Below are 24,384 nucleotides of genomic sequence, written 5' to 3'. Positions count from 1 at the left end.
CACATATTTCCCTCAGATTACACAGATCCACAAAGAATTCGAAAACAAACCCAATTTTGATAAACTCCCATGTACATAATATGACATTTGTAATGTCTTCATTGTTTTGAAACTTCTGTATGTGTAATGTTTACTGTTGATTTGTTTTGTTTATTTCACTTTTGTATATTATCTACCTCAGTTGCTTGGGCAATGTTAAGACATGTTTCCCATGCCAATAAAGCCCCTTGAATTGAATTTAATTGAGTTGGCTCGGCCCTCCCTCACGCATTTTTGCTTCATTGGTTGACACTACGTGTCTGATTGACAGGAACAACAGGTGAGGCTGTTAGTCTTAGCACAGTCAGAACGAAAGTATGCGCTTGAGCATTTAGGCCTATATTGTAAAAAATAAAAATAAATCGTCATTTGAATTAGTTAATTCTATTAATTTAAATCTTTGGATTATTAATATCTTATTTTTAAAATATTTTTATAAATAGATTGGGCTCTTCTGATATGCTCTTAGAGCCGACTCGTTCGCGAACGACCCATCACTAATACTCCGCGGTTTGACTGGAACAACAAACTGTTCATCAACACAGGTCGGAGAAGCCGAAGATTCCACCGGAAGTAGCATTCTTGTTTACAGCAGTTAGTTAAGGTGTTAGCTAGTTAGCAAAGTAGCTACCGGTAGATATACCTAGCTAACATAAAAGAGGGTGAGTAAACGTGTGCTGACACAACACATTTGGTTTTACACAGTAGTAAATTAATTGTTTACTTTCAAATCAGTATGTATTTCATGCGTGTGGAAAATGTCCGTTACCTAGCTAACGTTATTAAACGAATGTAACTAGCTAGTAAACACGGGGTTAGCTAGCTAGTGTTATCTATGTAGCTAACGTTAGCTAGCTAGAGTTCTTTATGCATAATTTGACTAATAACAATAGGTTTTTGTTCTAGCCCAGTACTAACACATCTGGGCTTGATCATTTGATGAATTAGCTAGCTAACATCTGGGGCAGAAATAAAGCCTGCAGTGTACACATACTTCAGGTCCCTGGATCAGAATGGAATACACCACTAGCTAATATCACATTTTATTGGTCACATACACATGGTTAGCAGATGTTATTGCGAGTGTAGCGAAATGCTTAGCCCAGCTAGCTTTATATTCTAGTGCTACAATGGAAATTCTGAAATACATGTAATTTTTGCATGCCGTTGCACCATCACCCCCCACTTGTTCAGAGGATGAGCAGCTCGGAGGAGGTGTCCTGGATCTCCTGGTTCTGTGGCCTGAGGGGGAATGAGTTTTTCTGTGAGGTGAGTAGATAGCTAGTTATGTCAGAACATCAAAGAATGAGAAGGACAGACAGGGGAAATACTATTGCTCTGACTTAGCCAACTGTTTGTGAAGCTAGTTGATCCTTTGAAATACAGAATGAACTGTTACAACTACCAGCCAAATATACCCAAAACACAGATGGAGAATTCCATGTGAAAGAGGACCAAAATACAGTGTTTAAAGTCGTGGGGTGGTTTTGTATTGGTGCCATAGTGTGTAACCGTGACATAAGCTTGTTATGGCGTGGTGGTAGCTTCAGATATTCCAACACAGTGCACCGTGTAGGCTACCTTGCTTAATTCTACCTTTAACTCTTCTGCTTGTCTTAATTGCCAATACTGAAGTAATCCCTTTAACCTGTTATGCAATTGGCCAACCGTGGCCAATTCATAAAGAGTAGTAGACAGTGTTTGGCAGCTGAAAGCTATTAACCATGTTGATCCATTCCACTTTACCAGGTTGACGAGGACTACATTCAGGACAAGTTTAACCTGACAGGGCTCAATGAGCAGGTGCCTCACTACCGCCAGGCCCTTGACATGATCCTGGACCTGGAACCAGGTGAGCTCATCACTACACCGTCTGGCATGACTTCACACTGACACTTCCTATAGGCTAATTTATCACTTCTGTTTGTATTTACAAGTGCCTTTCAAAAGACACAAGGACACAGTACTGTGACTACATACTTTGATTCAGTGCATCTATAGGTTGAAGTCTACCTTGTGTTGATCTGAAAGCCTGACTTATGTGTGTGTATAAAGACAGGAAAGACCTGCAGACGCTATAATGCTGCCTCCCAGTGCTTTATTCATGCACCATGTCACTATAGGCTTCTGTGTACCTTGTGTGTTGATCTGAAAGCCTCACTGTCATGTCTGTCTGTCAGATGAGGAGCTGGAGGACAACCCCAACCAGAGTGACCTGATAGAGCAGGCAGCAGAGATGCTGTACGGGCTGATCCACGCACGCTACATCCTCACCAACAGAGGCATCGCTCAGATGGTAGTAAACCCTAGATCTGTATATATTGTTCTGGAGTCTGGATAATCTCTATATCAGTGGTCTCCAACAGGTAGACTGTGAACTACCAGTAGCTCGCAGGCCACCTAGGAGTAGCTCGCCAATCAATTCTGAAATTACATGCATTTTCTTCATGTGTTCCGTGGCAAACTGTCATAAATGTAAAGCTCCCAGCTATCAAAGCCACAGTGACATTGTCCAACCCCTAGTTAGCTACTATTGGCTTAAAAAGCCACGCGTAACACAATCTGCCAATTAAATTTCCAGCAATATTGCCCCTGTCTGTTTAGGGCGCTCATTTGTCTGAGTCTGTGTGTAGCTAGTTAGCGACCGGAGTCTTTTGGGTAGACTGAAAAAACGTTCATTTAAATGCATATTGCAAAGTAGGCTTATCTGACAGAACTATCATGATGATTATTTGTATCAATGAGGTGCTGATTTGTTTTGCAAATTCTGTCATGACGTGCTGCAGCAATAGGTAACAGCAGCAACATCACTAGACTGACACATTCCTCTCTTGCGAGATGTGCAATTAAAGGGTACATTACACTCAAATTAAAATGTTTTCGTTTTTTTCCTAGACCTCAAAGGGTCTTCGTGTGATTTTTAAGCTTTGACATGGACTCAGAACATCCATTTTCCATCTTTCTCTATGAAGATTTGTAATATTGAGCAAATGTAAAAAATAAAAAAATCCCAAACCAGGAGAAAAACAGTGAAAAGAGAATTCAGGAACATTTTAGTGGGCCCACTTAGTTGTCTATTAACTGTTATTTTGCCAGGTATATTGACACAACAACTATTTGAAAGCTATAAAATAAAAATGTAGCTCGTGACATGCTTCATTTTTTTTGTTTTAAGTAGCTGGTGCTAAAAAAGGTTGGAGACCCCTGTTCTAAATTCTACCTGTCCATTTATGTAGTTAGTTTGGCCTTCTTGGACTAGCTGTGTGACCATGAAACACACTGAAATAGTTTTTGGTTTGCAGCTGGATAAGTACCAACAAGGGGACTTTGGCTATTGCCCAAGAGTGTACTGTGAGAATCAACCCATGCTTCCTATTGGTGAGTTTGACTTTAATGTATTCATACTCCTGTTCACTTACAGAACATACCTCTTCTCTTTTCATGGAATTGAACCATTTCTCTCCAGTCACATTTTGAACTATATCATCAAATCAAATTTATTTATATAGCCCTTCGTACATCAGCTGATATCTCAAAGTGCTGTACAGAAACCCAGCCTAAAACCCCAAACAGCAAGCAATGCAGGTGTAGAAGCACGGTGGCTAGGAAAAACTCCCTAGAAAGGCCAAAACCTAGGAAGAAACCTAGAGAGGAACCAGGCTATGTGGGGTGGCCAGTCCTCTTCTGGCTGTGCCGGGTGGAGATTATAACAGAACATGGCCAAGATGTTCAAATGTTCATAAATGACCAGCATGGTCGAATAATAATAAGGCAGAACAGTTGAAACTGGAGCAGCAGCACGGTCAGGTGGACTGGGGACAGCAAGGAGTCATCATGTCAGGTAGTCCTGGGGCATGGTCCTAGGGTTCAGGTCCTCCGAGAGAGAGAGAGAGAGAGAGAGAGGAGAGAATTAGAGAACGCACACTTAGATTCACACAGGACACCGAATAGGACAGGAGAAGTACTCCAGGTATAACAAACTGTATCACAGATTGTCAGCAGTATTTCACACAGGTCTGAGGGAATCTTCAAAAAGATTACTCTTGCTTGCACAGTAAATATATTTGATCAATATATAATTGCCAGCTGACACCAGAATAGACCTCTGTGCCCTCAGTGGTGTTACATAGATGTTGATCTCTCCTCTCCCATAGGTCTGTCAGACATCCCAGGTGAGGCGATGGTGAAGCTGTATTGTCCAAAGTGCATGGATGTGTACACCCCCAAGTCCTCCCGGCACCACCACACGGACGGGGCCTACTTTGGGACAGGCTTCCCCCACATGCTATTTATGGTGCACCCAGAGTACCGGCCAAAACGACCTGCCAACCAGTTTGTGCCAAGGTTTATTTCTATAATTATCTTTGCAAATTCATCAAGATGCTCTGTTTGCCCCATTTGATTTGTTCGAGTTATTACTTAATTCATGTTCAGCTGGGAACTATAACAAAAACCATTTGCTTGATTTGAAGATGATTTTTTTCCCTCGGTAAGGAGATTGAGACATGTTCGCATAATGGCAGCCTTCTACAATCCACACTGTTATTGTGTTGTAATATTTAGTTGTTTTTTCTCAGGCTATATGGCTTCAAGATCCACCCCATGGCTTATCAACTCCAACTCCAGGCTGCCTCCAGCTTCAAGAGTCCTGTGAAGGCTATTCGCTAGAACTTACACACCTGGCCAGGAAAGAGACATTTTGACTTGGTTGGAATGAAAGCAGTGGATTATGTAGCTCAATAAAGGCTTGTTAAAAACACATTCTGACAGATACAATACATACATGTAGATCAGGGATGGGAAACTCCAGTCATCGTAGGTCGCAGTATTACCCCATTCATAGCAAACACAGCTGATTCAACACATTGTATTCTAAACTGATGATCATGATTAGTTAATTATTGGAGTCAAGTGTGTTAGCTGCAGCAAAAATATGACACCAATCAGGCCCCAGAAGGACTGGAGTTGACCATCCCTGATGTAGTTAGATGTCGACGTCCGGACCAGGCCATCATCTGTTACACAGGATGCTCTTTGGTGATTGGCTCCCTCTGTGCTTTAGCCTATCATAACCCTACTGACTACAATCGTGCAACTCTTCCCCTCTCCTTGACAGGACCCAATCTTTCAAACCTTTTGTCATTTTGCCTCGCTAAGGCAGGGTTTTCCAAACTCAGTCCTGAGGCCCCCCCCAGGTGCACGTTTTGGTTTTTGCCCAATTCTGATCTTTTTCCCACGTATTGTCAAAAGAGCTGATGTGATTGGTCAGAGTTGGGCAGCCTGTGTGAGCACATCCTAATACCTGTTGTCACACTTATCATGCTGACCTGCACAGTATTGGGCTGGCTCAGATACATTCTCTACATGGTTGCCTTTCCCACATGGTTCCATTACCGAGGGTGGACACATAACTTAGCAGTGTGAAAAGGCTGATATAAAACAATCTTTGATGATTGTTCATATCCAGATGATTGGCTGAGAATCCAATTAACAACCAGTTTGATATGTATTATAGATTCCCTGGAGAATGGATGCTGCACAAATTACATTTAAGACGGAGTTTATTAGATGTGTTCTCAGGGTGAATGGCAACATGGGTTTGCTTTGTGCTGACATAAAATACCAGTGCTGGAACACTCACTGTCCCGGCCACTTAAGCCATCATTAGTTGTGAACATGTCCATGACAGCAGAGTTGTCTCTTGACTGGACACTGAGACGCATGGTTTCTCTTGCATTGGTCTGTTACAATATTAAGTGGTATTGAACACACAGGTGGATGTCTTTCATGTTGATAACCTATAGCTACAACCAGTTTACATTATGGTACTACATTTTACATTAATAATGTTTTTCTTTCAGTCTACAATTCCAGTGGTAATGCTATTATTGATTTTCTGAAGTCTGTATGCAAGCATCTGGAATTAAGAATTTTTAATAAAATTGTATTTCTTACAATTCTATTGGTCACCTTTTATTAAAAAATGTTCTTATTGTGACTGAAATCCTGCTCAGACAGACACTACACACCACTTGATAATTCATCCTGATTTTATTTAATTTTAAAGACAGGGATATGTCACAAAAGTAATAAGTTTACATATCTAAAAACGAAGGGTTCCGCTGAGATTCTAGTTTATGCCCTCAAGATCCTTCTAGCTAATAGTTTGTGCCACCTTCACAAACTTCTTCAGAGGGGAAGAAAGGTCTGCTACCAATTGTCATTCTCTAAAAGGGTTCTCACACAAGTATCTTTATCTGATCTACAAAAGGACAGGGTACAGCAATCTACTCTAAAACAGGTGATAAGAAAGATTTATAAACTAGATGATTATTATGAATGTGACTTTGTGTCTAAAAGCCTGCGAACAGGCTCGTGTTTTAAAAAACATCCCAGTACAAAGAATCACATGAAACAGTCTCTACTTTACAAAGAAATTATGGTAGAACATGTACAAAATGACTAAATATGTCCCCTGTATGAAAGAAAAGCCACATACACTGGGACAGCTGCCTTTTGATAGTGATAAATACATCTTGCACATGTACTACTGTGTTTAAGAGCTGAGAATCATTTGGACCCATCTGCAGGGCTAGAATGTACATTAAGACTGAACATTCTTCATACAATCATATACAGAGGGGTTTTGTCCTGCAGTATTGATAAAGACATAAAACCTGAGAAACAGACTAAAGCATTGTTTCATCAAATCAACAACAACAGGTTTGAAAATCAATCACGTTTCTTTCTAAAATCATTTTCAGGGACAAAACGCGGCAGGACTTTCCATTGCTCTCACATCAGACTGCATGGGGCAGTCCTAGAGGTCAATGGTGCGTTAAAAGAGGAAGAAGAAAAACCATGCTGATATGTACTGGGAAACATGGGGGCACTCCCAAATTCAGGCTGTAAAAAAAAAAAAAAAAGACAATATTTGATATGAGAAGCTACCATTGAGTAGGATATGAACTTCAATAACTTAAACACCTCATTTTGTACAAATACTACAAAAGCAGTAATGCTATAAAATAGAGTAAACATTTCAAAACAGACAGTTGTCATCACGTCAAAGTTTATACCGAGGGTCATCGTGGCCTGACCTAGTAGTATTACACATGTTAACATGGCTGGTTAAGAGATATTTTACCTGAGCAGAGAACAAATCCAAAACAGGCATGGTTGTTGGAGTATGCAATATCTTTGTTCAATACTTTTAAGTGAGGTATGTCATTTCAATTTGAATATTCAATTAAAAAAACAAATATCCCTCAATTATAAACATAAAGAAACTCAAAGGAGTTATCCCTTTCCAAAAATACGTCTAGTTTCTGTCCAGCATCTTAATCTGATTGAAAACGTCTGATAATGTTATTACTTAAAGCCCAGTTGAAAACAGTGCATTTCTGTCAAAATGAGCATGTTAAAGGGAGACTCAGTAAAATGCCGTTGCCTCGACCAGCACCACAGATACTGAGATGAGCGAGATGCAAGACTTTGCTCTCACACAGTATCTGCACATGTGCACGGGTTCACTTCACTCTGTTCACAGCGTTGGAACCATGGCACCAAAACAGCAGAGAAGTCGAGCCTCTCGCTTCAACGCTCTTAGTTGTTTGGCTGAAATTGACCCACTACGCTGTTTACTTTCTGCATCTCCGTCATATCGAGTCCACACTTAAACTCAATGACACAGTAGTAGCAATACAAACGACAGAAAAATATGTTGTAAATAAACATTTAAAAGCAAATGACCTAAATGCTCTTAGAACTGAAAAGGTTCATCTTTCCTACTATAATAATAAAAAAAATAGTAATTTGGCGAAATATGAGGTTTGAGTGGAATAGACCAAAATGAAGCCACCATACAGTCAGAACAGCAGTATGGAAAGAGAGGACACAATAGGCTTTCTCCTGGCCTGTTCATATCCCACTGGGCAGGGAGACACCAGGATGCTTCCCAAATGGCACCATATTCCCTTTATAATGCACTACTTTTAACCAGGGCTCTGGTCAAGAGATGCAACCACAGTGGTTCTGGAGGGGACCAGTCAGGACACAATGTCCGTATGGGTTGAGAAGGTGGGGGTGGCTCTGGGACAGGAAGGTTAGTCTGTACTACAAAGCTCTGGTGTCTTGGGCATCAGATCCATAGGGCTCCCTGACTGTGTGTTGAGCTGAATCACATTGCTGTTGCTCCGCCGCCGCTTCCCTGCAGGAGACAAAGCTTCAGTTAACCTCCACCTAGCTGGTTGTACACCTTATGACAAAAATGTGTCACAGAGAAGCATTGTGTTTGACCAGGCCTTGATGTGTGTAGAAGGAGCCGTCATAGACACCGTACTGTACCTGGTCATCCTCTGAGTCGGCAGTGATGACGATCCTCTTCTCCACTCTGGTCGCTGACGCTCCTCCTTTCACCACCTGGGACAAGAGAAATAGTCAGAGGCCATGACACAGCTGAGATGTGTGTGCGGTCTATGGTGTGCCCTTACCTTGGAGATGTGAGTGGTGGTGGTAGTAATGGAGGTGCCACTGGTTTCCCTGCTGCTCTCTGAGGTAATGGACTGAATGCTGCTCAGTGCTGTGGCCTCTTTCCCCCCGTCTGTCCCATCAACTGACACCTGAGAGGAAACAAACAGAAATAATGGCTCCATGGTAACACCTCAGTCATCGGTGCACTGTACTGAACGTTTCAGAAAGAAATGCCATGTATAGATCCCTGAACACGGCCCTGATTGTACCCTGTGGAGGTGGAACCACAGAGTTCCCCAGCTGTAGCATCATCTATATGATCATGGGGTGGCTACCTCTGCAGACTCGTAGCTGATAGTCTGGGTCTGAACGATAGGGACATCCTTAGTGGAGACGTCAGTATGGAGGGAGTTGGACACGTCTGTGATGGTGACTGTCTGGGTCTGCACCAGAGGGGGCTGGGGTGGGAGGAGAACACACTCCAGTCAGTTTGACTGAACGTTGCACATCGACATGAGAAGAGCCGACATGGTTCCTTTCTTCTATACATGTCAAACAGACATATAGGCTCTATATCATATCATTATATCTGAACCTTACATGATGTTGTGTCCAGTGTTTATATACATTATTGGTTGTGCCCAATTGAACATTGCACAGCTGTAACTTTCCCATGTTTCATCAACTACTCCCCTAAACTGCACCTCTCTTTTCATTCACAACTGATTGGGTCCCTCGTTCCCACTCCCCATTCTAGTTTTACCAAGATGTCCTTCCCACCACCACGAGGTTAGAGAGAGAAAGACGATTCATCTAGTGTGTCAGAGAGGGAAAGACAATTCATCTAGTGTGTGTCAGAGAGAGAAAGACAATTCATCTAGTGTGTGTCAGAGAGAGAAAGACAATTCATCTAGTGTGTGTCAGAGAGAGAAAGACAATTCATCTAGTGTGTGTCAGAGAGAGAAAGACAATTCATCTAGTGTGTGTCAGAGAGAGAAAGACAATTCATCTAGTGTGTCAGAGAGAGAAAGACAATTCATATAGTGTGTCAGAGAGAGAAAGATAATTAATCTAGTGTGTGTCAGAGAGAGAAAGACAATTCATCTAGTGTGTCAGAGAGAGAAAGATAATTCATCTTGTGTCAGAGAGAGCGCTTGAAAGAGAGGAATAGCAACACGGTCCTTATCTCTTCCCATCGCCCCCAACACCAGAGAAAACACCATCACTGTGCACCGCCTCTGCAGCCGGCTCTAGCAGAACTCAACCATCCTGACCAACACCAGTATGACTACAGTACAGATTCAGTGTTTACAGTTTGGATTCCTTGTAGCCATGCTGCAGAAGGGTGAGTGTACACTGTCCCCCATGGAATCACCCAGACAGAGCAGAGGACAGGCAGAGTACAGGTAGAGGACAGGCAGAGGAGTCAATCAACAGGAGCTGGTCAGGGCAGAGGGAGGGCTACCTGGAAACAGCGTATGACATGGGGAACACCGCTCACGAAATAGGAGGTGTGGGAGGCTCCAGTTATCCTCCCAGACTGCTCCCCCCTTGACCCTGGGTCTGCCGGCTCCTCCTCCTCCAGCACTGTACCCTGGAGCTGATAGGAGTGGGGCAGCTGTGCCCTCTCCACCTCAACGACAGGTACGTGGCTGGTGGTGGTCCCAGAGCTAACATGCGCATCATCCTGATCACATGGCCCTGCCACCCCAGGTGCATCATGGGATTTGGAGTCAACCCTATCAGGCCCAGTTTCTGTGCTAGCAGGGCTGGGGCTGGGCCCCCCCGATGGTCTTACAGTGCTGCTGGACTCGTCCTGTTGTAGCGCTGCCTTAATGTCCAGCTCTTCCCTTATAGGAGTAATACACACACTCTAGAGGAAAGACACAGCACACATATATCCACTGTGTGAACAACAGCAGGGAATGAAACAATGTTTTCCACCATCAAACATGTTCAGCAAGAATTTATTGCAATTTTGGGGGGGTCAAAATTGCTTGTCAAATGGGCATGCAGCAGGACAAAATATATTGCAGTTGACAAGAGTGTTTTACCAAATAGCAGTGAACGAAACATAGGTCATGTATACTATAACATTTGATCAAGCTGCCCCAAAGTTACCTCGTCAGTGTTAGATGTGCCTACAAAAAATAACAGTGAATTGTGATGAGGTATACACTGTATACTCAAATATACACTGTAGCTGTCCACTAGTGCTGGGTTAATGTGCTTCTATAGAGGACTTTATACATGAAATACCACAACACGCCACTAACTAATCCTACTATGACATATGACAACATTGATGTCTGTCTGGATGTGTACAAAAACACCTTCTATTAGTGGAACCTGCACATATCAAAACTGTTCCTACTGTAAAAAGCCACCTGTCAACTGTCACCTCATCTAGTCCAGATAATCAGATATACAAAAACAGAAGTGGGGTCATCGTCAAGTCTTTAAACTTTTTAGGAAGGAGCAACAGTCAGTAGGAACAATCAGGAAAAGTTGGGGAGGGGCTGAGCAAGATACACAGGAAGTAAGAGTCACATGACAGAAAGCAGCTTCTGAAGTAGAAGAAGATGATGATGAAGAGCTGTGATGAAGAAGAGAAGAAGGAGCTAGAGGTTGATGGCCTGCCTACACACATCCCTCTCTCTGGTCCTCTCCCTCTGGGCTGGCTCAAGGGGCCCCTAGGATGCCACCTCAGCTGCGTTTAGAGTAGAAGTCTTGCAGGGGGCCACGCGGAAGGCGGATGGCGAACTGAGGGGAGAAGGGTGAGGGTGGAGAGGGGGAGAGAGATGAGAGAGGTAGGGGATGTTGAAATGTCTGATGTAGGGTAATGGATAGGAAGGCTATGCAAAGTTGTGTCATGGTCTAAGAGAGGAAGAATGGAGAACGTATGTCTGAGTTGGACTAGGTGGTTATGGGTAACCTGTGGGCCTTCAGACTCTTCAGTTGTGGGCTTGGGGACAGGAGTATCAGTACACGGAATAGCAAAGCAAAGTGAGAAAAAGGAAGTGCAGGAAAGCAGAGTTAGGGAAAGAGGGGCAGTATTTGGGAGAAGGAGGCAGGATGGAGGACATGAAGCAGAAAACAAGCACATCACTGAGGGAAAGAGGGGCAGTATTTGGGAGAAGGAGGCAGGATGGAGGACATGAAGCAGAAAACAAGCACATCACTGAGGGAAAGAGGGGCAGTATTTGGGAGAAGGAGGCAGGATGGAGGACATGAAGCAGAAAACAAGCACATCACTGAGGGAAAGAGGGGCAGTATTTGGGAGAAGGAGGCAGGATGGAGGACATGAAGCAGAAAACAAGCACATCACTGAGGGAAAGAGGGGCAGTATTTGGGAGAAGGAGGCAGGATGGAGGACATGAAGCAGAAAACAAGCACATCACTGAGGGAAAGAGGAGACAGGAGGACGAGCACACAGGTCAACTCTTCTACTCCAAGGTCATGATCTTCAAGTCACAGGGTCATGCAGTTTCTCTGTCCAATCAGGTCTGGTTGTCATGCACTGAGGGGAGGGTCAGACTAAGGGACAGCCAATGAGGAGGTAAAGACAGAGCTGGGCTTAGAAACCTGACCAATAGGCTCAGACACCACATGCCTAAACCATAAGTCCCTTCCTCACAACAAACAGCTGAACATTCAGACAGACTGGGCCACAAGGTGAACAGACTGATCTGTTCCAATCAGTCTGGACAAGGTGTTCTTCAGTTGGCCCATGCAAACAGAAATCTTTCCATTTTGGTAGGGTAGTAATGACAGAAAGCCTTTCATAGACTAGATGGGTCCGGTTGAAGACAAAAGGCCTTGCTCAAAGACATGCAATAAGTGTTTGCATTGCATCAACACAAACCAAGAGGAACAAAAAGTAGAACCACAGGATGGTGTTGTGGTTCTCCACCCCAACACATCAACTCAGAGAACACAACAGACAGCCATACAGAGGGAAACGTGTGGTGGGGTACTTCCATTCAGTCAATTCAGGAATATATTCACACATTTACATTTCTCCTCATCTCCCAAATTGACTTGCATTGAAATGGAACTGACCCCGACATTGTGTGCTAACATCCATTCCTTCTCTGTGGAATGGGAGAGCTGGGAAGCTGGCGTGAACTACAGAGAACTGAGGGGAGGGGTGTGTGGTGGGGTACGGCACAGTGTCCGGTCTGAGATGGTACTCACCCCGTCGGCATCAGGTAAAGGCTGTCCGTTGATGCCCAGGCTGCGGAAGGGGGAGTGAGTGGACAGGCGCTTGTCCCATTCGCTGGGCCCCCGGGACTCTGGGACAGACGCCATGAAGTTCCTCTTCAGCTCACTGATACTAGTATGATGCCTGATGAGATCCTCCTGGGGCTTCTCAAAGTCCTGGAGGGAGGGAGAAGTGGAGAGGGAGGGAGGAAGGAGAGGGGGAGTGGGAGAGAGGTAGGGAGAGAGGAGAGAGAGGGAGGAAAAGGGAGGTGGGAGAGAGAAGAGAGAGGGAGGGAGAAGAGGGGAGAGAGAGAAGAGAGAGGGAGGGAGAAGAGGGGAGAGAGAGCGAGAGAAAAAGAGAGGTAGAGTGAGAGAGAGAGTGAGAGGTAGAGAGAGAGTGAGAGGTAGAGGTAGAGTGAGAGGTAGAGAGTGAGAGGTAGAGTGAGAGGTAGAGAGAGAGAGAGAGGTGGAGAGAGAGAGGTAGTGAGAGGTAGAGGTAGAGTGAGAGGTAGAGAGTGAGAGGTAGAGTGAGAGGTAGAGAGAGAGAGAGAGAGGGGAGAGGTAGAGAGAGAGTGAGAGGTAGAGAGAGAGTGAGAGGTAGAGTGAGAGGTAGAGAGAGAGAGGTAGAGTGAGAGGTAGAGAGAGAGTGAGAGGTAGAGAGAGAGTGAGAGAGAGTGAGAGGTAGAGAGAGAGTGAGAGGTAGAGTGAGAGGTAGAGAGAGAGAGGTAGAGTGAGAGGTAGAGAGAGAGAGAGAGGTGGAGAGAGAGGTAAAGTGGAAAATGACAAACATTTGGTTTGGAAAATAGGTGTGGAGAAGAGGAGTGACAGAGTAGATGTGTAGAAGGTGGAGAGAGAAAGCAGGTGTGTCAGAAACAATGTCACTCATATGACCATGTTTAGATAATAAACAATGTCAACCAAGCAGCAGGTGACTTTTGCTGTTTATTTAACTCAAAGCTACAGCGTTAAAGCAGGCAGGAACTCAGTTCATCAGATCCATTGAAAATAAAATGGATTCTCTGAGCTCTCATTGATAAATCCACCTGTTCAATTAGTGAGCAGCACTATATAGAATCTGATCAGGTTACAAATCACAGCGAGGTGATGTTAGCACACATTACTTCTGCTCACAGACGCAGGTGGTCACTATGCAGCGACAGCAGCATCCTGTATCTGTGGCTGGATGAATCTTATGGTGATGAGAGCAGTGGAACTCTTAGACCTCATTTATTCACAATGACATGAATATATGACTGGGAAGACATCATAAACTAGATTCAGAAAGGGCCACAAATAGTGGACGAGCTGGTGAGTGGAAAGATATGTGATGGCAGAGTGGTGGAGAGGGAAGGCTGGTGGTGGCCTGCCCTATATGGAGTATGGAGATGGCAGAGTGGTGGAGAGGGAAGGCTGGTGGTGGCCTGCCCTATATGGAGTATGGAGATGGCAGAGTGGTGGAGAGGGAAGGCTGGTGGTGGCCTGCCCTATATGGAGTATGGAGATGGCAGAGTGGTGGAGAGGGGTGGAAGGGAAGGTTGGTGGTGGCCTGCCCTATATGGAGTATGGAGATGGCAGAGTGGTGGAGAGGGAAGGCTGGTGGTGGCCTGCCCTATATGGAGTATGGAGATGGCAGAGTGGTGGAGAGGGGCTGGTGGTGGCCTGCCCTAAGGTATGGAGATGGTGGCCTGCCCTATATGGAGTATGGAGATGGCAGAGTGGTGGAGAGGGAAGGCTGGTGGTGGCCTGCCCTATATGGAGTATGGAGATGGCAGAGTGGTGGAGAGGGAAGGTTGGTGGTGGCCTGCCCTATATGGAGTATGGAGATGGCAGAGTGGTGGAGAGGGGCTGGTGTGGTGGTGGCAGTGGTGGAGGGGAAGGCCCTGCCCTATATGGAGTATGGAGATGGCAGAGTGGTGGAGAGGGAAGGTTGGTGGTGGCCTGCCCTATATGGAGTATGGAGATGAAACACTTTCCTACTGTATACCGAGGAGAGACGAAGCTGAAACAAGATGTCAGGAATGTAATGGTAATGCTTCTAACACTCAAATGGCCGAGATGGAACAACATCTCAGCTGCATAACGTGGCCGATCAGTAACGGTATCTACAAACACCACAAATGAAACACTCCTGGCTCCCTTTCATGGAACGTGTATGGTGTGATGTCTGGGGAGAAGAGACCACAATCCCAATCATATACTTTGCGAGAAGCAATCAGGAGATAGAGTACTCAACAACATTACCCTGAAAGAAGTAGCTAGTTGTGTTGAGTTAATATCGCCACACACAAAGCAAATTAGAGGTTACACAGTCAAAATCATCTACTAGCAAAAGCAAAGACGCCTATGTAATACACAAGATGTGAATCAGTAATGTCACATGCAAAGCAGCCTGTTGTATTATAGCAGCCAGTAGCCAAAAAGCAAGAAAACAGTGTACAGAGACAGATCTCCAGAAGACGGGGAAACAAACCTCCAACATTAAAAGACTATGTCTGATATAAATTGAGTCACCCTCAGTTCTCTTAGCTCTTTTCTGTGAAGGAACAAAAAAGGAGAAAGGTGTGGGTTACACAGGTTCCACGTGACATCATAGCAGACGTCACAACGTGGACATGCATTGTTGCATGGGGAGGGGGGTGGTGAGGGGTCTGCATGCAGAGTGGCCTGGACCCTCTGGGGGCCACAAGGGCCCTGGAATCCCAGATGTGCAAAGCAGGGGACCCAAGACAGGGCTATTAGAGTGGGTGTCTTGAAGGGGTGGGGGGGTAAAGGTGAAGGGTCAGGAAGGGATACAGTACTCGATAGAAACACTAGTCATCATGAAAACCTAGTCCTGTGTCATGCATGTAAATGCAGCAGCCAATGAGGAATCTTCTTTCAACATTCATTCTTCAAAGGCCCTAACTTTTCTTCCTGTCTGGACTGATGTACAAACCAAAAGCATATGTAATACATCTCATATACGTCATCTCAGTCTGTGCACATGACCAATACCAATGCTGTTGTCATAGACAATGTCTGACTTGAACATGAGGTCAACTCAAAGACCTTGTAGTTTGTGAGCAGTATTCAAATGAAACCAGGAGAATAAAACGAGGAGAGGGTGAAGTTAGTCTTATGGATGGGAGACTTGGCAGTGGTGTAAGTTAGTATTGTAGTCACTCCACTCCCATTCTAATATAATGCACAAGCAGGAGTCGGGACAAGGTCAAAGGTCTGACCTTCCTCATTTGAACCGGCTCCTCAGTGTCCGTCTGCTCAGACTGGAGTTACCCCAGGCATGGAGAAGGAGAGAAGACATAATGGTGTTAGAATCCTCCACTAGGAGCCTCGTCCCCGTCCATAGCAGAGCCATCTGAGGAACTTGTGATCTGAGGTGTGTCTTTGTTACACTATCATTACTGTGACCAATGGAGGGCAGAAATGATGATGTACCACCATTCTATTTATAACTATAGAAAAATCTGCATTTTATACTTCTCTTGTAAATAATACTATGTGATGAATATAGCAATATTGCTGCTGAGACCAGTCTATCTGTAACTTCTATGACCAGTATATCTGAGTGTGAGAGGTGAATGATGATGATCCCTGTACGGCAGGGGATTGTGGGAGTTGTAGTTCCTAGGTACAGTACCTTGACCTCGGCTGAGCCCTCGTCCACTGCCTCCACGGTGACCTGCAGCTTCCTGTCGTCCTGGCGGGCTAGCAACCTGATGGGGGTGGAGGTCTGGGGCTGCTGGAGGTCCAGGGGGGCCATGGGGATCCCTGCCTCCATCAGGGCTGCCTGGGAGAAGACTGGGGCGCTGACCGGACGGGCGGCCTTGTGGGTGGCCACCACTGGCAGGAGAGAGACAGGACAGAGGGAGTGTTAGTATTTAGATAGTGGTTTTGTATATAGGGCAGAAGAGAGACGGTCTGCGTGCTTTGAGACCATCAAACCCGGTGTAGTGAGAGGTAAACACACTGACAGAGCGCAGAAGAACATCTTGAACATCCACATATACAAAACAAACTTATAATCAACTCCACACACACACACACACACTGAGGCCAGGGCACACACAGACTTCAGGTACACACTGTACCTTCACGGGCCAGCTCAGTCTAGTCTAGAATGAGACTAGCAAGGGGAAAAGCTTGGATGAGTTGTAGGAAGCAACTGTTCACAATATAGAACAGGCAGCAAAGCATGGCCATTACTTCTCAACCGTAGACAACGATGCAAATAGCAGAAGTTGTCCTGACTCATTGAGTTAATAACCAACGATGCAAATAGCAGAAGTTGTCCTGACTCATGGGGTTAATAAGCTCACGCCTCACTGTGGTATAGTATTCCTAAAGCCGTTAAAAGGAAAACTAAATATGTATTTCTTCTATAAAGTAAAGCATAACCAAAGACCCATTGGTTCGTCAAACAACGTATTTTTCAGGGGAAAATCCCATGACAAAGCACAACCACGTTGTAAAAGTGTTGGACGAATGTTAGTCAGCTTTTCTGGTAAGGTGAGGTTGGAGAGCGGGTGTGAGATCAACATACTGTTTTAGGGCAGCACGCAAAAACTCAAGACGCAAAGTACCTGCAACCGATTTTTTATCCCGCAACACAAACCAATGGTCATCCACATCTCTCTGGGGTTGTGCTGGTCTCTTCTCCTCCTCAACCACCACTCTGGGTTTGGGCTGAGCGGCTGGACCTTTGACCACAGTTATGTCAGTATAGACCTGGAGACGCTCACGGAGAGCAACTGATACAAACACACAAACAGAGCTCTTATCTAAGACACAGCTTACATGCATCGTTAAAGTATCAGTAGAAGACCATTTTGCAATTCTCAAAAAAATTAAAACAAGCAATAGTGATCTCAATCTGCAATTGAATTGAATTCCAAATAGATATGCCGGACGAAATGAACTGATGTTTTTGGTAGTTTCAGTCTTTTGGTAGTCTCAGTCTGCAGCTAAAATGAGCAGGAAAAGCAGGGGGATAGGGAAATGAAGAGATGGGGGGTACCTAATTCTTTAGGGGCAGCATCCAGCAGGACAAACCAGTCATCGTCCACCTCTCTCTGTCTCTGAGGCAGTCTCTGCTGCAGGGTCCTCTCCTCTCTCCACCTCTCCTCCACTATCGTCACCCTTTTCTGGGTTCTCTGCTCTGTGCTCGTCACCATCATGTCAACCACAGGGGCAGGTCTAGTTACCACAGCAACTGATACAGACAGACACAGAGTACCCAGGAGACTTGACTATGATACTCTTACCATTCACAAATTATAACACAGAATCTGATTGTGGCCAAAGCTGCACATATCTGATGAGAGACCCTTTACGACACATCATTATAAAATATATATGGGGGAATGTGAAGCACAACCGAGCTCAGGATGATGTGGTCAGTGGGTACCTGTTGGCATCTTCACAGGCTCTTGGCGAGAGGCTTCAAAGAGCGTGAACCAATCATCACCCTCCCCTCTCTCTTGGGGAGGCAGTGTTTTCCCCAGTTCAACCTCCGGTTGACGTCTGTCCTCCACCACTCTATGTGGTTTCCTAGTTTCCTCCACCACAATCACTGTTCTCCGGGGTACCAGCTCTATAACCTCTCTGTCTACATGGAACGCTGAAATAAAACAAGGATAACAGGCTTATCAATGCCAAGTAATACACAATCTGGGTTCAGCGTTTTACCAAAGAAAAAGGGGGTAGACGGTGGTCAAGCAGCAATACCCTTGGGTGTAGTCAGTATCTTGGAGGGAGCGCGGTCCCAGAGCACAAACCAATCATCATCCACTTCTTTAGGTGTTACCACAGGCCCCTCCTCCATCTTAACAGTCTCTTCCATGATCCTCACGGTCTTTGGTGGTTTCTGTTCCACTGTCTCCTTCACCACCGTAACAGCTGTGGTGCTCACACCAGAGTAAATCACCACCACTGGTGCAGCTGATAGAGACAGAAACACAGCCCAACAGTCCACAAGGGATCAAGTCTTTTACTAGAACATGTAAATATAATAGTGTAATCCTTGCCAAAAGCTTTTGTGGATAGTCAATAGGCTCACAAAACAATTGAGAGCCTTTGGATGCAAGAGAAGGGTTGGTATTTGTATTTCGAGTGGCCAACAGCAAGCTTAGAATGGTCAAAGTACCTGCTACTTTAGGGGCAACATCCAGCTGCAAAAACCAATCATCATCCTGCTCTCTCTGCGGTTGTGTTGCCTTACCCTCCAGGGCAACGTCTTCAGGAAGTGATTGGACTGCTTCCACCACAAACACTCTTGGTTCAGGCTCAATGGTCAGATGTTTGGCTGGCACAACCTCTGGGTATACCCTATCGCTAACAGCCAGGGAAACTGGAGCAAAAAGACACACAGCGAGCTTGATATACCACAACTACTATTTGAGGGTCCTGTTGATGATTAACCAGTCATAACCCAAGAGATATCATGTTCCTAATTCACACAAGAAAAACGCGTAGGTTTGGTTAGTTAGCTTGTTGGCAGTACTGTATGTCTGAAGTACCTGGTGGTTAGTTAGCTTGTTGGCAGTACTGTACGTCTGAGGTACCTGGTGGTTAGTTAGCTTGTTGGCAGTACTGTACGTCTGAGGTACCTGGTGGTTAGTTAGCTTGTTGGCAGTACTGTACATCTGAGGTACCTGGTAGTTAGTTAGCTTGTTGGCAGTACTGTACGTCTGAGGTACCTGGTGGTTAGTTAGCTTGTTGGCAGTACTGTACGTCTGAGGTACCTGGTAGTTAGTTAGCTTGTTGGCAGTACTGTACGTCTGAGGTACCTGGTGGTTAGTTAGCTTGTTGGCAGTACTGTACGTCTGAGGTACCTGGTGGTTAGTTAGCTTGTTGGCAGTACTGTACGTCTGAGGTACCTGGTGGTTAGTTAGCTTGTTGGCAGTACTGTACGTCTGAGGTACCTGGTGGTTAGTTAGCTTGTTGGCAGTGCTGTACGTCTGAGGTACCTGGTGGTTAGTTAGCTTGTTGGCAGTACTGTATGTCTGAGGTACCTGGTGGAACCCCAGCACGTTCTTCACGGACGGCATCCAACAGAACAAACCATCCATTTCCCTCCTCTCTCTCTGCTGGTGGTCTCTGCTCTGGGATGATCATCTCTGACTGGAGGATCTCCTCTTGCTGTCCCCACCTCTCTTCAACAATAGTCACCCTCCTCTTAATTGTTCTTTCTATGGTCGTCACATCAACTACAGAGGTGGTCTGGCTTAAATCTGGATATACCGGAGTATGCTCACCAAGAGCAACTGATACAGACAGGGGAAAGTCCTTTAGTTTAGGGACTTTACCATGTTCTCCAAAGTTACAAAAACCATAGTTTATTCTCAGTCAAAGCTGGGAAATGTACACATCTGCAACTGTACAAAGATTGTGGCAATTAAGCAGGAACGGTACCTGGTAGTACAATGATCGGCTCCTCACGGACATCAGCAAACAGTGTAAACCAATCATCATCTCTCTCTGGTTGTCGCTGCCACTCCTCTACTTCCCGTTCCTGTTGTGGCCTCGTCTCCTCCACCAGAACCACCACTGGCTTCTGCTGTTCAGCCTTTACCTCAACCACAGGGCTGATCACATCTGGAGAAACCGGTGTTGGCTCTGCTGGAGCGACTGATACAAACACACATAGTACATACACTTCAGATTCAGCTAGATGTGTGGGCTCACAAAAAGCCATGTCATCAAGGATCATATTCCCAGGTAAACATTCCAAAGTTCATATGGGAAAAGCACTATGGTTAGTCTGCGAGTTTGGTGAGGTGAGTTGAGTTGGGTATATTTTTGATGGAATCAGGGGCGGAGGCGCAAAGCCTTGAATTGTATGGGGTACCTGGTGGTATATAGGATGTTTCTCTGGGCACGACATCCAGTTGTACAAACCAGTCATCGTCCATCTCTCTTGATGGCTGTGGTGGAAGTATAACTTCTTCTTGATGTCGCTCCTCTTGCATTACAGTCACCCTTCTCTCCTCTCTCTGCTCTACTGTAGTCAACTCAACCACAGAGGAGACGCTTTCCTCAGGGTATACCGGAATACGCTCTTCCACAGAAGCTGATACAAACACACATTCCTCAGATACTGGAAGATAATTGAAATTACTACACAAAGCAATGTATCTGAAGCCCTTCTCTTGGTCGATAGTCAAATGTCTTGTTAGTTATTCTTATTTGAAAGTTTTCTGCAGCGTATGAAGCACAGGCTCAGGGGAGATGTTGTTAATATTGTGGTGGGACTGGGAAGCAGTGCATGAAAATCATGGAAGTACCTGACGGAATCACAGATGGTTCTCTGGGAACAATGTCCAGCAGAACAAACCAGTCATCTTCTATCTCTCTCTGTGACGGTTTCTGTTCCAGACGGCTCTGGTCTTCCTGTAACTCCATCTCCTCCACTACAGTCACCCTGATCTCCTCTCTCTGCACCACTGTCATCACTTTAACCATGGAAGAGATGGTTTCATCTACGTACACCTGAACTTGCTCTTGCAAAGAAGCTGATACATAAAGACACCATGAACCGTGAGAGACATGAAGTTCAAAGCCTAGTTCGATGATTAAGCAGTCATTGTAGGCCAGTTGTTTCAATCCATAGAATACCAATAATTGAGGCATAGCACAAGCAGCAGGGCTTGATGAAAGTTCTTCATACCTGAAACTGGTGTGGTTGGTACACCTGAAGGAACACGATCAGCCAGGTCCAAGAGCATAAACCAATCATCTTCCTGCATTTGCCACGGTCTCCGTCCTTCCACCAATCCCCTTTCAGGCTGTTGCTGTGTGGCCTCCACTTCAATGCATTCCCTCTCTGCTGCTCTCTGCTCGACCGTGTCTACTAACACCACAGAGAATCTTGTGGAGACCACAGGCACCAGAGCGGAGTCGGCTGGCATGACTGACAAAGTAGAGACAGCAGTTCTCTCAGCCACACAAATCCATACTGCACCAAAGGTTTATCTTTCAATTGAAATGGCAATTGTTGTAAAACACACAAGAGCTGGTTAGCTTTGCGGAGGGAATGTTCGAGATGGAATTGTCGGTAATTGTGTGGGTGGTGGTAAAGCAAGCGTTTCCATAACGGTTTCAACGGTGACGGGGAGAAGCAAAGCTGATTGATTGATGGGACATACCTGGAGGCTTATAAAGAGTCTTGTGTGGGAGGCTGTCCAGCAGCACAACCCAATCGTCCTCGTCTTCTGGCTGAGATGGCTGCATATTCACTTCCATTACCTCTTCTTCTTCTTCATCTTCTTCTTGGGGCTTCTCCATTTGTCTGACTCTATGTGGAACCCTCTCCACATCCTTCCTGAATTTCACCAAAACTTCCCCCTCTGTATAAAAACCATCTCCCAGCCTTTCCTCTGATAAAATGTCCTCTGATGACTTTTCCTCAAGTGTCTTCTGTGTTCTCCTCATTTCTTCCACTATTCTCACTGTTTTCTTGGTTTTCACCACAGTCTGCTCTCCCTCTCGCAACCTTTCCTCCGACATCTGCCGCATCCTATCCTCTAGCCCTCCTTTCACCTCTATCAATCCCTCGCCTGAAACCTTCACCTGTTCCACTCTCTCCTCCTGTTTCTCCTCCCTGACCTTTTCCTGTTCTTGGAGCCACTCCTGCTGAATTGTAACTATCGGTAACCCTAACTTCTCTGCCGCAAATAGTTCATTGAATTTCACCATAAGTTGTCCCTCTTTATAAAAATGGCCTCCTATCTGGTCCTCTGACAACTTCTCAGATGCTTTCTTCTCGAGTTCATCTGGAAGACTCTCATCCTGTGTCACTATAGTCACCTTCTTCCTCCTCCTTTCCACTCTTATCTCTCCTCTCCTTTCCTCAAGCCCCTCTGGCAACCCTTCTACCAAAGCCTGATGCTTCCTCTTCTCTAACCATCCTTCATCCTCTTTCAATCCCTCGTCTGAAACCGCCACCTGTTCCAGCGTCTCCTCCTCCACCCCTCCTTCTTGTTGCCTCATCTCTTTCACTATAGTCACACTATTCTGGGTCCTCAAAGCTACTCTCCGTACCACAGAGGAGGTGCTCGCCACATTTGACCACCCTTCTTCAGATTCCTCTGCCTCTTCCATACTCTCCTCTTTTAGTCCCTCATCTTCCCCTGACTCATCTGGCAGCAATCCTTTGAGAAACACCTCCTTTATCTGCTCTTCCAACTCATCTACTTCCACCACATTCTCTTCCGCTGCCTCTACCCCCTCCTCCTCCTGCTGCTGCCTGGCCTCCACCTCCTCCTGTATCCTCTCCTCCAGCTCATCCACCTCCTGCAGCCGTTCTTCCAAAACCTTCACCTCCCTCAGTCTCTCATCCAGCACCTCTACCTCCCTCAGCTTCTCCACCAGGAACACCCCTTCCTGGAGCCTCTTGATCACCTCCCTCCTCTCCTGCCTAGTCTCCTCCTTCTCCAGGGAGACTGGGGGAGAGACTGAGGAGGGGCAGATTGGGGTTATCAGTATAGGAAGAACAGGAGTGTAGCCTATTCAGTGTGGTGAAACGTTCAGAATGTTACAGACAGAAATTATGATTCCCTGTTCTACCAGACAGACAATCATGTCTGTTCTGCAAAACTCTATTTCTGTGCTAATGAACAACCGCTAGTGAATGTATATAGTATGACGACTCACATGGAGGTGTGTCTGCAAACTCAAAGCTGCGGTCCAACTGCATGACCCAGTCATCACTTTGTTCCTGCCTTGGCTGTAGCAGCCTCTTCAGAATGTTGGCCGTGGCCACCTTTGCCACCTGGGCAGAGCGGTATTTGACTGAGGACATCACAGAAACATTTAGAACAGAGCGGATCCCTTACATATGGAAAAATAACGTAGCACGTGAGCACACTGCAAACAGAGGATCATCAGCAAAGCATACTTACCACAGTATCACAGCTCTACATCAATGAGGGCCAAGCACCATTGATAAGATAGCAACATTAAATAAGCCAGTACATGACAGAGCAACATCTTTAAAGATGTCATCACGGTCGGTGGCGAGCTTAGCAGGTTCACCTTCCATTACTGTCAACTTCTAAAGCACACCTCAACGGAGGATTCATTGTCAAAGCGAGGATGAACACAGTGACAGCTACACCAGGTACAGAATGAGGTTAACAACAGATACCTGGCGGTTTCATCATAGGGTAGGGGACATAGGGAAGGGAGGGTCGTCTGCCCAGCAGGACAGACCAATCCTCCTCTTTCTCCTCCTCCAGTCTCTCCTGCTGCTGTTCATCAGACACTCGTCCCTGCCATGTCTGACTGACAGTCCGACTGACCGTCTGGCTTGTCTCAGTCTCCTGCCATGCCTGTCTGACTGTCTGGACAGACTTGCCATCATCCCAGCTCAGAGTAGAAGTCTCCACAGAGAAAGTCTCCCCCCCTCTGGCTGTTGATAGAACATGAGGTAATGGTGTTACTGCAGGAGTTAATGGTGAAGTTAGATGGAGGAGAGAGTAAGGCAAAGCTCCCCTCCACAGCTCTGCATTTCAGGGGCTTTCAGAGCAAAGCTCCCCTCCACAGCTCTGCATTTCAGGGGCTTTCAGAGCAAAGCTCCCCTCCACAGCTCTGCATTTCAGGGGCTTTCAAAGCAAAGCTCACTGATTTAGTAAGCAAATGGAATTCAATGTATCTGGCAGGCAGATAGCAAAT

At 45.6% G+C, this 24,384-nt stretch overlaps 2 protein-coding genes across 14 annotated transcripts in view; one reads left to right on the top strand and one right to left on the bottom strand.

Moving 5' to 3' along the window:
- Positions 1-340: 340 nt before the first annotated feature.
- Positions 341-5,996, top strand: LOC112225333 (casein kinase II subunit beta). The gene is made up of 7 exons (XM_024389204.2): positions 341-701; positions 1,234-1,308; positions 1,789-1,891; positions 2,220-2,335; positions 3,342-3,417; positions 4,194-4,383; positions 4,617-5,996. Exons 2-7 carry the CDS (start codon positions 1,237-1,239, stop codon positions 4,705-4,707), a joined length of 648 nt encoding a protein of 215 aa, XP_024244972.1. The 5' UTR covers positions 341-701; positions 1,234-1,236; the 3' UTR covers positions 4,708-5,996.
- Positions 5,997-6,071: 75 nt separating this feature from the next.
- LOC112225339 overlaps positions 6,072-24,384 on the bottom strand; it is a 43,488-nt gene continuing 25,175 nt past the window's right edge. Inside the window, exons 11-32 of one of the 13 annotated variants that reach the window (XM_042318779.1) lie at positions 23,858-24,121; positions 23,365-23,502; positions 21,858-23,165; positions 21,380-21,622; positions 20,997-21,224; positions 20,561-20,809; positions 20,125-20,340; positions 19,725-19,976; positions 18,857-19,060; positions 18,439-18,651; positions 18,119-18,331; positions 17,729-17,923; positions 17,295-17,462; positions 16,352-16,554; positions 15,936-15,977; positions 15,185-15,247; positions 12,709-12,891; positions 9,977-10,384; positions 8,847-8,969; positions 8,532-8,660; positions 8,386-8,460; positions 6,072-8,248 (exon numbers count right to left, since the gene is read on the bottom strand). In XM_042318779.1, coding sequence (XP_042174713.1) covers positions 8,219-8,248; positions 8,386-8,460; positions 8,532-8,660; positions 8,847-8,969; positions 9,977-10,384; positions 12,709-12,891; positions 15,185-15,247; positions 15,936-15,977; positions 16,352-16,554; positions 17,295-17,462; positions 17,729-17,923; positions 18,119-18,331; positions 18,439-18,651; positions 18,857-19,060; positions 19,725-19,976; positions 20,125-20,340; positions 20,561-20,809; positions 20,997-21,224; positions 21,380-21,622; positions 21,858-23,165; positions 23,365-23,502; positions 23,858-24,121 — 5,147 coding nt within the window. In that variant the 3' untranslated portion in view covers positions 6,072-8,218. The other 12 variants (XM_042318782.1, XM_042318780.1, XM_042318783.1 and 9 more) reach the window with 12 other exon arrangements.

The sequence above is a fragment of the Oncorhynchus tshawytscha genome, unplaced genomic scaffold, assembly GCF_018296145.1.
Source record: "Oncorhynchus tshawytscha isolate Ot180627B unplaced genomic scaffold, Otsh_v2.0 Un_scaffold_13173_pilon_pilon, whole genome shotgun sequence".
Lineage (NCBI taxonomy): Eukaryota > Metazoa > Chordata > Actinopteri > Salmoniformes > Salmonidae > Oncorhynchus > Oncorhynchus tshawytscha.
This window is presented reverse-complemented; position numbering and strand designations above follow the sequence as displayed.